This window comes from Podarcis melisellensis (assembly GCF_964234715.1).
Source record: "Podarcis melisellensis genome assembly, chromosome: 11".
Lineage (NCBI taxonomy): Eukaryota > Metazoa > Chordata > Lepidosauria > Squamata > Lacertidae > Podarcis > Podarcis melisellensis.
This window is the reverse complement of record NC_138543.1, coordinates 62,813,022-62,825,355: the sequence shown is the minus strand read 5'-3', so window position 1 is coordinate 62,825,355 and position 12,334 is coordinate 62,813,022. Positions and strand designations below refer to the sequence as shown.

The 12,334-nt window shown below is 51.4% G+C and overlaps 1 protein-coding gene across 3 annotated transcripts in view; it reads right to left on the bottom strand.

The window, feature by feature from the left end:
- Nucleotides 1-12,334, bottom strand: part of RUSC2 (RUN and SH3 domain containing 2) — a 56,606-nt gene that overhangs the window by 18,587 nt on the left and 25,685 nt on the right. For all 3 annotated transcript variants that reach the window (XM_081929545.1, XM_081929547.1, XM_081929546.1), the window contains exon 3: nt 513-1,274. In XM_081929545.1, the coding sequence (XP_081785671.1) occupies nt 513-1,274 (762 nt within the window). The remainder of the gene's footprint in view (nt 1-512; nt 1,275-12,334) is intronic.

The following is a 12,334-nucleotide window of genomic DNA, read 5'->3' as shown; positions in this document are numbered from 1 at the left end:
GCCACCTAATGCTTCAGAGGCCTTTCGCACACATGCACACAGGCATATTCTGCAGAATCCTAGAACTGTAAACTGGAAGGGGCCCCCTAAAGTCATCTAGCCCACCCTCTGCAATGCAGGATGCGTCTCAGTTCCGGCGCAGCCTGGCTTTCCAAGGGAGGGGAGTTGGAGAGGCGTGAAAGGACAGGAGTCAGTGCACCCCCAGGATAGGAGCCAGTCCTTGGCCAAAGACAGACACACCCATCCCCTGCCCTCCACCGGCTGCTCCCCAGAGGGAGGAGATGGGGGTACCCTCACTCACAGGCAGTGTTCCCCAAAGCAGGACCCACCCAGGCTGGGTGATAAGCCTAATAACGGCAGCCTATATCTCCCCCCAACACCCAGTGTTTTGGGGCCCCCTGCAATGAAGGAAAATGGCATAGCCCCCCCAAAAAAACCCATGCAGACTCCCAGATCTTTCCCCAAACACCCCAACATTCTGCTGCATGACCATCTCTGGACTGGCTACCCACCATTGAGAGGCCGAGGGCCCAGCGATCCTGCGCCCAGAGCCTCGCTGCAGCCGAGAGGCCACTGGGGCTCCCCGTGGTCGCCTGGCCTGGCCAGGATCAGCCCGGGGGGCATCAGGGGAGGCAGGGCGGTGCTGCGGTGGAGCTGGCGCTCGGGTGCGGGGGCATCCAGTTCCGGCAGCAGCACGGGAGCCTTTGTGGGCGCGGGCGGGGGGCTCTCCTTGGCCAGCATGGCGGTGCCGTTGGCGTTGCTGCTGAGGTTGGCAGCCTGGCTTCCTGTGGGAGGGGAAGTCCCGGTGGGCAGGAGGTTGGCAGAGACCGGGCAAGACCTGCTCCGGGGCGGGTGGCTCTCGTTGCCCGGCGAGCAGGAGGAGGAGGAGGAGGAGTCCGCGCTCTGGAAAAAAGGCACGTTGCTTCGGACGGGAGAGTAGCTGCCCAGCGGGGACGGGCGTGTGGTCTCTGGCACGGGCTTCCTGGCACAGCCATCCCCCAGGGAGGCCGCCCCGTCCGCCGAGCGCTGGCCATGCCCCAGGGCCGCTGCCTGGACCACCATCTCGGCCGAGGACTGGGAGGCGGAGGAGAGAGTCTGGCTGGCGGCCGAGCGGCTGTAGAGCTGGGAGAGGCTGGCGGCAAAGTGGCTGTGCAAGGCCCGCGCCCTGGGCTGCTTGGCAAAGTGGTGCTGGAACACAAAGGGCTGGATGGGCAGGGTGGTTGGGCGCTGGGCCTTGCTGTAGCGCACCACCGACTTGCTGTCCGCTGCGCCGCCTGCAGAGGGAGAGAGAGACAGTGTGAGAGGACACCAGGGGACCCAAGCTCCTCTTCTCCCAGTGCCCAGATGCCCCATAGAAGATTGGACGGCAGATAGACTGCCTCTGGAGCTGGAAGTTCCATAAGAGCATGAGGAGAGACGGCTGGGTCAGGCCAAAGGGGGATAAGGATATCTCTAAGGACAAATATCTCTAAGGATGTAGTTTTATAAGTATTCTAAGGTCTCAAATAAAACATACATGTTAATAAATATACAAGGCAAAGACATACATAAGTATGTAAACGACATGTCTGAAATAGTACAGGAGAACAATCCTGAAGCCATTTTGACGCTCCCAAATGGACCTCAAATATTTCTCTGCAAGGAGGAAGGAAAAGGGGAAAGCTTTCCAGTGGTCTTTGGACTGTGGGGGCTGCTTACACCTCCCTGTAAATACAGCCTGGCAAGTATCACTCTCAATATGCGTAAGAGATTCAGGAAGTATTTACCATCTCCAAGGAATGGCCAGGCCACCCAGAAAATGCAACCAAGTAAGGGCTTCTCAGGTATCCTGGCAGACAGGAGAGAAGCAACACTCTCAAATTTCTGCTGGAGACCGCCTCCTTCTGTGATGTATGGATGATGTTTTGGGGGGTGGTCTTGAGCTACAGGGTGGGCAATCTCAAAAGTCTATATAGGGCTTGTGCACCATTGTTCGGGGTTCTCCTCCCTCCTGTGTGTGGTGAGTGGGGACCCTGTTGCAATAGTTTATTTCCTTTAATAAAGATCAGGCTTACTAACTGCTTTGCTTCTCAATATACTCTGGTTGGCCTCTGTTATTTTCTCCGACCGATGGAGAACCCACATAAGGACTCTATACGGTCTCTGGAATATCCCATAAGGAAAAGGGTTAGGGTCTGTGAAATGATGCCCAACACAGACACTTTCTAGTCTAAGTGCCTCCATCAATCTGGAAACCTGAGTCAGAGGCAGCCTGGCAGGTGCTGCTCTGGGCATCTCCCCAGGTTGGCGTGACCCTCTCAGGAGAATCACACAGGCAGCCCCTTTCGGAGCCTCTGGGTCAGTGTGCCCCTTGGAGCAAAAGGGAGGCAGAGAAGGGCAGGGCAGTGTGATAAGAATTTTAAGGTCTTAGATATGTAATAAATGTTCATAAATGTACCAAGCAAACACGTACATAAAGGTAAAGGTACCCCTGCCTGTACGGGCCAGTCGTGTCCGACTCTAGGGTTGTGCACCCATCTCACTTAAGAGGCCGGGGGCCAGCGCTGTCCGGAGACACTTCCGGGTCACGTGGCCAGCGTGACGAAGCTGCTCTGGCCAGCCGGCACCAGCGCAGTACACGGAAACGCCGTTTACCTTCCCGCTGTAAAGCGGTCCCTATTTATCTACTTGCACTTAAGGGTGCTTTCGAACTGCTAGGTGGGCAGGAGCTGGGACTGAAAGACGGGAGCTCACCCCGCCGCGGGGATTCGAACCACCGACCATACGATCGGCAGGTCCTAGGCACTGAGGTTTTACCCACAGCGCCACCCGCGTCCCATCAAACACGTACATAAATATATATAAACCACATGTCTGAAAACCCCACAGAAAAAAGTCCTGAACAATTTGACCTCAATTATTTCTCTGCAAGGTCAAAGTGGGAAACCTCCCCATTGTCTTTTCCTTCTTAATCCTGCTTAAGATATGGTGTGAGCCTGTGACTGGCTCAGGAACTAAGTATTTATCATTACAAAAGACTGGCCAGGCTCCCCAGGCAATCCAATCAAGTGACCATTAAACAGGTAACCTGTCAGATGAAATAAACAAGGCACTCAGATTTCTGCTGTAGATCGCCCTTTCTGTGATGTAGGTATGATGTATCTGGGATGTGTGTGTCTTGAGCTACACCCCTTCTGCGATGTATGTATGTATGATGTTTCTGGGGGTGGTCTTGATCTACAGGGGGGCAATTTCAAAAGTCCATATAAGGCCTTGTGCGCCATTGTTCTGGGTTCCTCCTCCTTCTCCTGCGTGTGGGGAGTGAGGACCCTGTTGCAACAGATCAATAAAGATCAGGCTTACAAGCTGCTTTGCTTCTCAATATTCTCTGGTTGGCCTCTGTTATTTTCTCCTACCAATAGAGAAGCTACGTAAGGACTCTATATGGGCTCTTGGATACCCCATAAGGGGGAAAGGGGGCAGATTTTTGTTTACAACATCATCTAGTTCAACCCTCTGCAATTCAGTTTCCCTCTCCTGCCCCTGCCTTGAAAGATGCCCCCCTTCCTATTTGCTTCAGCCCTCCTAGGGATGCGGTGGCAGAGCCCTGCCTGGTCCTCTGGCTCAGGGGCAGCAGCACCCTGGCCCCCCACCCTGGGAAAGAAAATCATCCCTCCGCTACGCCCTCACTTCCAGCAGAGCTCTGCAGCCAAGATGGATGCAAGCAACATCTCCCCTGCCCTCCATCCCTCTTCACGGCCAACGGATCCCTGCTCTGCCCCAGCAACGTGGGCAAGTGGCCCCTGCTGGCACTACATGCCCTACCTTGATGTGGAGCTGGCACCTCAGCCAGGACTAGCTCCTTGCCCCAGGGCAGCACAGCACAGGTCAAGAATCGCACTGGGACAGCCCCCACCCACCCACCCACCACGCCAGGCCAGTGCCAAGCCCAGGAGGGATGCCCCAGGTGCCCGATGAATGAAAACCAGCAAGGCAGCAAGCCAGGGTGCACTGCTGGCTCTCATTCAGTTGGAGGCAGGGCTGAACCTTCCCAGTATATTTATTATTAAATGTATGCCCCATCCTTCCTCCCAGAGAGCCCACAAAGTGAGAAAGCAACCAAAGCACCTCAGAAACAACTTCAAAGCAGATGGAGAGCAGGAAAGATCTCAAAAGGCTCCTTGGGAGAGGAAGGGCTTCCGCAGGTGCCAAGAAGGCGACAAAGGCTGCCTAATATCCCAGCAGAGGGAAAATGCCCCGGAAAATGCCAGGCAAAGCAGGATGAGGGCTCAACCGGCAGCTCCTGTGGGAGCCACATGTCTGGCCGCCCCGGAAGGACTTTGGCATCTGCCTGGGCAAGCAAGCCTCGCTCAGCCTCAGAGAATGGCGCAGGCCAACCTGGCAGGGCCGTCGTGTGTGCCAAGCAGTCAGAGCCCTCAGAAGGTGCTGGGCAAGTCATTAGTGGTGCTAATTGGAATATCTGAAGGCCTTTCTGGGACCAAGCCGTGGTCGAAAGGGAAGCCATGAGTCAGCCCAGTTCTGCCCCTGGACAAAGCAATCAGGCGCATCCTGCTAAGATCACCAGATCCTTGGATCCAATCAGCATTTCATACAAGCATCTGAAAAAGGGAGAACAGCTTCTCTGAGGCTGTGATGGAGGAGGCCCTGGAAAAACCGTGTCAAGCTGGGAGGATGGAGCAGGGAGGCTCAGAAAGGGTCCCGTGGGTGGGGGAGCAGGAGTCAGCAGTGGGGGGGGGGCAGGACCAGGGCCCTCCCTTCCCCCACCCACCCTGATTCACAGCCCCCTTCCCCCACTGAACCATCTATGTGGGGGGGGGCTATGGGGGTTTGAGCCTCTGCCCTGGACCCTCTTGGAAGGGGGTCCATCTGAACCAGCAAGGGCCAGCAAGAGAACCCCACCCACACCCCTCGATCTGCCCCTCTGGTGGCCACCTCCTCCTCCTCCTCCTCCTCATGCAAGAGGGTCTCCCCCACCCCCAACACCCCCCAATCCCTCCAGACCTTTTTATTTCCCTTGGGATGTCCTGGGCTGGCGCTCCCCGCAGCTGGAGGTGTTTTGCTTCCCCGGGAGAGGAAGGAGGAGAGCAGCTGCCTTGGCCCCTCCCTGAAAGGGGAGCCCAGCTGCGCAACACGAGGGTCTCCTCCCGCTGGAGCACAAGACCAGCTTCTCCCCTTTCAGCTCTGCTCCTCCAGTCCAGCGGCTGCCACTCGGAGCTGCTTCGCTTGGGACAGAGATCTCTCCAAGGGGGACAATTCCTGCCTCCAGGCAGGGTCTCTGGTCCTGCCAGGAGCCCCAAGAAGGTAGGGACCTGGGGAGTCCCACCAGCAGCCTCCCCATAGGAAACTGGGTGGCAGCCGCAAGGAGACCAAGGGAGTTATTAGGTGTTATGCTGGAGTAGATGAAGAAAATGATGTTTATATATAGCCGACAGGCCAAGAACCAGAAGTTCTTTAGCTTCTTAACTTCTTCCTCTCTCTCCCTCCCTCCCTCCCCCCTAAATCTTTTTTTATTCCTTTTTGTTTATCCCTCCCTCCCTCCCTCCCTTCCTTCCTTCCTTCCTTCCTTCCTTCCTTCCTTCCTTCCTCTCTCCTCTCCTCTCCTCTTTCTCTTTTTTGCCTTTAGATTAATGCTTTAGTTTAGCCAAAAATGAGAGAGAATATTCAACTGTGGGACTTGACATCTTTCCGCAGGGCCTGCAAGACAGAGCTGTTCCGCCTGGCCTTTGGCTTGGACTCCATCTGACCCTTATGTTTCCCTCCCCTTACGGTTCTGATCCATTGTTGTTGTTGTTTAGTCGTTTAGTCGTGCCCGACTCTTCGTGACCCCATGGACCAGAGAACGCCAGGCACCTCTGTCCTCTACTGCCTCCCGCAGTTTGGTCAAACTCATGCTGGTAGCCTCGAAAACACTATCCAACCATCTCGTCCTCTGTCGCCCCCTTCTCCTTGTGCCCTCCATCTTTCCCAACATCAGGGTCTTCTCCAGGGAGTCTTCTCTTCTCATGAGGTGGCCAAAGTACTGGAGCCTCAGCTTCACAATCTGTCCTTCCAGTGAGCACTCAGGGTTGATTTCCTTCAGTATGGAGAGGTTTGATCTTCTTGCAGTCCATGGGACTCTCAAGAGTCTCCTCCAGCACCATAATTCAAAAGCATCAATTCTTCGGCGATCAGCCTTCTTTATGGTCCAGCTCTCACTTCCATACATCACTACTGGGAAAACCATAGCTTTAACTATACGAACCTTTGTTGGCAAGGTGATGTCTCTACTTCTCAAGATGCTGTCTAGGCCTGTCATTGCCCTTCTCCCAAGAAGCAGGCGTCTTTTAATTTCGTGGCTGCTGTCACCATCTGCAGTGATCATTGAGCCCAAGAAAGTAAAATCTCTCACTACCTCCATTTCTTCCCCTTCTATTTGCCAGGAGGTGATGGGACCAGTGGCCATGATCTTCGTTTTTTTGATGTTGAGCTTCAGACCATATTTTGCGCTCTCCTCTTTCACCCTCATTAAAAGGTTCTTTAATTCCTCCTCACTTTCTGCCATCAAGGTTGTGTCATCTGCATATCTGAGGTTGTTGATATTTCTTCCGGCAATCTTAATTCCGGCTAGGGATTCATCCAGCCCAGCCTTTCGCATGATGAATTCTGCATATAAGTTAAATAAGCAGGGAGACAAAATACAGCCTTGTCGTACTCCTTTCCCAATTTTGAACCAATCAGTTGTTCCATATCCAGTTCTAACTGTAGCTTCTTGTCCCACATAGAGATTTCTCAGGAGACAGATGAGGTGATCTGGCACTCCCATTTCTTTAAGAACTTGCCATAGTTTGCCGTGGTCGACACAGTCAAAGGCTTTTGCATAGTCAATGAAGCAGAAGTAGATGTCTTTCTGGAACTCTCTAGCTTTCTCCATAATCCAGCGCATGTTTGCAATTTGGTCTCTGGTTCCTCTGCCTCTTCTAAATCCAGCTTGCACTTCTGGGAGTTCTCGGTCCACATACTGCTTGAGCCTGCCTTGTAGAATTTTAAGCATAACCTTGCCAGCGTGTGAAATGAGTGCAATTGTACGGTAGTTGGAGCATTCTTTGGCACTGCCCTTCTTTGGGATTGGGATGTAGACTGATCTTCTCCAATCTTCTGGCCACTGCTGAGTTTTCCAAACTTGCTGGCATATTGAGTGTAGCACCTTAACAGCATCATCTTTTAAAATTTTAAATAGTTCAGCTGGAATACCGTCACTTCCACTGGCCTTGTTATTTGCAGTGCTTTCTAAGGCCCATTTGACTTCACTCTCCAGGATGTCTGGCTCAAGGTCAGCAACCACACTACCTGGGGTATACGGGACATCCATTTCTTTCTGGTATAATTCCTCTGTGTATTCTTGCCACCTCTTCTTGATGTCTTCTGCTTCTGTTAGGTCCTTTCCACTTTTGTCCTTTATTATGGAAATCTTTGTACGAAATGTTCCTTTCATATCTCCAATTTTCTTGAACAGATCTCTGGTTCTTCCCATTCTATTGCTTTCCTCTATTTCTTTGCATTGCTCGTTTAAGAAGGTCTTCTTGTCTCTCCTTGCTATTCTTTGGAAATCTGCATTCAATTTCCTGTATCTTTCACCATCTCCCTCACATTTTGCTTGCCTTCTCTCCCCCGCTATTTGTAAGGCCTCATTGGACAGCCACTTTGCTTTCTTGCATTTCCTTTTCATTGGGATGGTTTTCGTTGCTGCCTCCTGTATAATGTTACGAGCCTCCATCCATAGTTCTTCAGGCATTCTGTCCACCAAATCTAAATCCTTAAACCCGTTCCTCACTTCCACTGTGTATTCATAAGGGATTTGACTTAGATTGTATCTTACCGGCCCAGTGGTTTTTCCTACTTTCTTCAGTTTAAGCTTGAATTTTGCTATAAGAAGCTGATGATCTGAGCCACAGTCAGCTCCAGGTCTTGTTTTTGCTGACTGTATAGAGCTTCTCCATCTTTGGCTGCAGAGAATATAATCAATCTGATTTCGATGCTGCCCATCTGGTGATGTCCATGTGTAGAGTCGTCTCTTGTGTTGTTGGAAAAGCGTGTTTGTGATGACCAGCTTGTTCTCTTGACAGAACTCTATTAGCCTTTGCCCTGCTTCGTTTTGATCTCCAAGGCCAAACTTGCCAGTTGTTCCTTTTATCTCTTGACTCCCTACTTTAGCATTCCAATCCCCTATGATGAGAAGAACATCCTTCTTTGGTGTCACTTCTATAAGGTGTTGTAAGTCTTCATAGAATTGGTCAATTTCAGTTTCTTCAGCACCAGTAGTTGGTGCATAAACTTGGATTACTGTGATGTTAAAAGGTCTGCCTTGGATTCGTATCGAGATCATTCTATCATTTTTGAGATTGCATCCCAGTACAGCCTTCGCCACTCTTTTGTTGACTATGAGGGCCACTCCATTTCTTTTACGGGTTTCTTGCCCACAGTAGTAGATATGATGGTCATCCAAACTGAATTCACCCATTCCCGTCCATTTTAGTTCACTGATGCCCAGGATGTCAATATTTATTCTTGCCATCTCATTTTTGACCACCTCCAACTTACCCAGGTTCATGGTTCTTACATTCCAGGTTCCTATGCAATATTTTTCTTTACAGCATTGGACTTTCCTTTCGCTTCCAGGCATATCCGCAACTGAGCGTCCTTTCGGCTTTGGCCCAGCCGCTTCATCAGCTCTGGATCTACTTGTACTTGCCCTCCGCTCTTCCCCAGTAGCATGTTGGACGCCTTCCGACCTGAGGGGCTCATCTTCCAGCGTCATAACTTTTATATGCCTGTTGTCTTTGTCCATGGAGTTTTCTTGGCAGGGATACTGGAGTGGCTTGCCGGTTCCTCCTCCAGGTGGATCACGTTTGGTCAAAACTCTCCACTATGACCTGTTCATCTTGGGTGCCCTGCTCGGCATAGTTCATAGCTTCTCTGAGTTCTTCAAGCCCCTTCGCCACGGCAAGGCAGTGATCCATGAAGGGGTTCTGATCCATGGGCTACTTTAAAAATGAGGCGGTATTTTAAATTGCATTTCAACCTGTATTTTAAATTGTGTCTTTTTACCCCATTATGTTTTTATTGTAATTTTACTGGTGTTAGCCGCCCTGAGCCCGGCTCTGGCTGGTTATAAATTTATTATTATTATTATTAATCTTTGTATTCTTCTTTATAAGCCCCAAGGGGGGGGTGCCAGGGCCCCAACCTGAAGGGAGTGCAGAGAAGAGTGGAGGCAAAGCTGCCCTTGAGGCCAGGAAGGGCCAGGGAGCATCTTTGAGGCCAGGACCTTTCCCGGTCCGGGGTGCGAAAGGGCAGTGGGAATGTCCAGGCAGTGGTGGGTGGACTGAGGAGACTCTGGTCTAAGTGCTCCTGAGCATGGATCTCCCTGGCAGGGGATTGGGGGGACTGGACAAGCCACCTTCTTGAGAGTAAAGGATTTGAGAGGAGTTGTAAAACAAATGCTGGGCAGGCTTTGGGATCGGGGCCCGTTTCTGCTGCAGGCAGGTGCTGAGCGGCTTCTGAGCAAAGCCTGCCCCCCTCTCTCTTCCTCTCCCAAGGCTCTTTGCACCCCCAGAGCCACCCCTTCCCTTCCTTCTCTGCTCACCTGCCGTTAGACCGCAAGACCACCCAAGGATCCGGCCCTTGTGGGCACATTTCAGATCCTCAGCAAATAAAGTCACACGGTGGCATCAAGCTGGCGACAGAAATCAGGAGAAAGGTTTCGCTGCAAACCTCTGGGAGACGTTTGTCGAGAACAGAGGCTGCTCTTTGGGCAGGGTGCTGTCGAAAGAAAACCAAGCATCTCCTCCTTGTTCCAATGCTGGTCGCCCAGGATGCCTGAGCCCCAGACCAGCAGTGGCCAAGAGCAGGGGCGCCGACTTATAAAAAATATTGGGGGGGCGGGGGCCCATACTGACTTATAAAAAATATTGGGGGGGGCCCAAGACCTCCAAACCGCTGCTGCTGGGGGAACGAAAGGGGCAAGCCCCGGGCTGCCCCGACCTTAAGTGAACCTGTGAGGGCCCGTCCTTTGCGGCAGCCGATTGGCTGCCGCCGTGGGCGGTGAATATTAATGAGCTAGGGGGAATCCCCACTTCTCGTGGGGCTGACGCCAGCCCCCCCCCCGCGAGATTGTTGATGGGTCGAGAGCCCGCAACCCCACCCCCTCTCTAGATCGGGAGTGGCTTTGTTTTAACTCATTACTGAATGTATTTTAAAAGGTAACTATCGTCAAACAAGGAAAATAAAAAATACCAACATAATTTTGTGATTTTACAAAGCATAATATAACTAATAATTTTCTTAAATTATTGGGGGGCAGAGCCCCCCCAAACGAATTTTTTAGGGGGCTCGGGCCCCCTCAGGCCCCATGGAGTCGGCGCCTATGGCCAAGAGGTGAGGGAGCACAGCACTCCAGGGCCAGCACACAGCCTGCCAAGTGCCCAAGCCACACATCCATGGGTGAGAGGGCTCTCAAGGGCGACTCTTTGCCTCTCCCGTCAGAGGCCGCAATGCTGGAATAACCAGAGAGGAAAGTTCTCTTGTTCTCAAATCCTGTTTGCGTCTGGTCGGCCACTGCGAGAACTAGAGGGGCCACAGGCCTGATGGAGCAGGCTCTTCATCTGTTCTAATTTGAAAAGGGCATTCTGGCCATCGCCCCTGTATTTTCCCCATTGATCTTTGGGCATTTGGAGCTGTTGCTTTGCATTTTAAGATTCAGAGGCTTGCCTCAGAGCGGAGAGTTGGCCAGGTGGCTCCCCAGGGACCCCTCCCCTCCCCAAACCACCACGCTAACCTCTCCGCACCTAAGAAGACAAGGCCCTTTAATTTGGACCAAATGCCTGCAGCTGCTGCTTCACTGCTGGTCTCACCTCTGGTTAATAAGCACACAAGACGTAACCGGCTGTACCTTTGAATAAATAAGGTACAGTGGTACCTCAGGTTACAGATACTTCAGATTACATACACTTCAGGTTACAGGCTCCGCTAAGCCAGAAATAGTGCTTCAGGTTAAGAACTTTGCTTCAGGATGAGAACAGAAATCGTGCTCCGGCGGCATGGCAGCAGCAGGAGGCCCCATTAGCTAAAGTGATGCTTCAGGTTAAGAACAGTTTCAGGTTAAGAATGGACCTCCGGAATGAATTAAGTACTTAACCCAAGGTACCACTGTATACTATTCATTGTATCAAATTGTAGATTTCAACGGAAGTCTCATAAAGTTCAACAAAAAAACCAGAAGACCCAGTGGATCAGTTCATTCTCTCGTCAGTTCATGCTTAAGGTCCACACATATAAAAGTATCTTTTCCACCTGTCTGTTCACAGAGTCCAATAATCCACACGAAGGGCCGTACATACCATATGTAATATTACAGGATAGTGGATCTTATAGCATAGTAGTAGTTGCAGTAATCGGCGACCGTTACAAAGCAGGATTATATGGACAAGCACAATATTGGTTTGAGCAATCCACAGATACAAAACTTCTTTCTTAAAGTGACCCATCTGGCGCAACAGAAGTAAAGCAGTCCATGCTCAGATGTTGTAAACTCATATGTATATGGTATGTACAATTGTTTATGGTTTCATATTAATTTTGCTGTAAAAATGTGTGAGATTATGATATTGTATTCATTTGCATTATCTAGAGCCTGTTCTACTGATGAAGCCTAGGGTGGCGAAAGAAGGCTAATATTCCAGAAATCCTTGTCTCAGACTCTTTGAAAGGATTCTGTGGAACTGTAACAACCCTTCATGGTACATCTTGTGTGTTTATTGAGTATGTTTCATGTAACCATAAGTTTGTTGTTGTTGTTTTGCTAATGGTCTCACCTCTGGGGCATCGTCAGCTGTGTGGTGGCTGCACCCAGAGACAGTGGGGTGTGTCCACAGCTCCCCACATGGTCCAGCCCCACTGCATGCAAAGTCTTCCCCTCAGCACTGAGCCTTTGGGGAGCCCCAAACAAGCCATGCTGTCCCTCCCAGACACCCCAATACCCACTGACCCCATCACACAAGAAGTGGCCCCAATCCAGATCAGGACCCCCAGTTCACCTACAAGGATGTTCTGGCCTGGAAGGAAATATCCCCTTGCTGGCCCTGAGGGCTGGTCCCCTGCAGATAGCCTGCCTGAAAAGCCTCATCCTGCCCATCATCACCCTTTTGGGGAAGCCATGTTTATAGAATCACAGAATTCTGGAGTTATCAGGGGCCCCCAAGGGCCATCTAGTCCAGCTCTCTGCAACACAGGAATTACAACTTGAGCATCCCTGACAGGGGGCTACCCAACCTCTCTTTAAAAGCCTCAGCTGAATCAC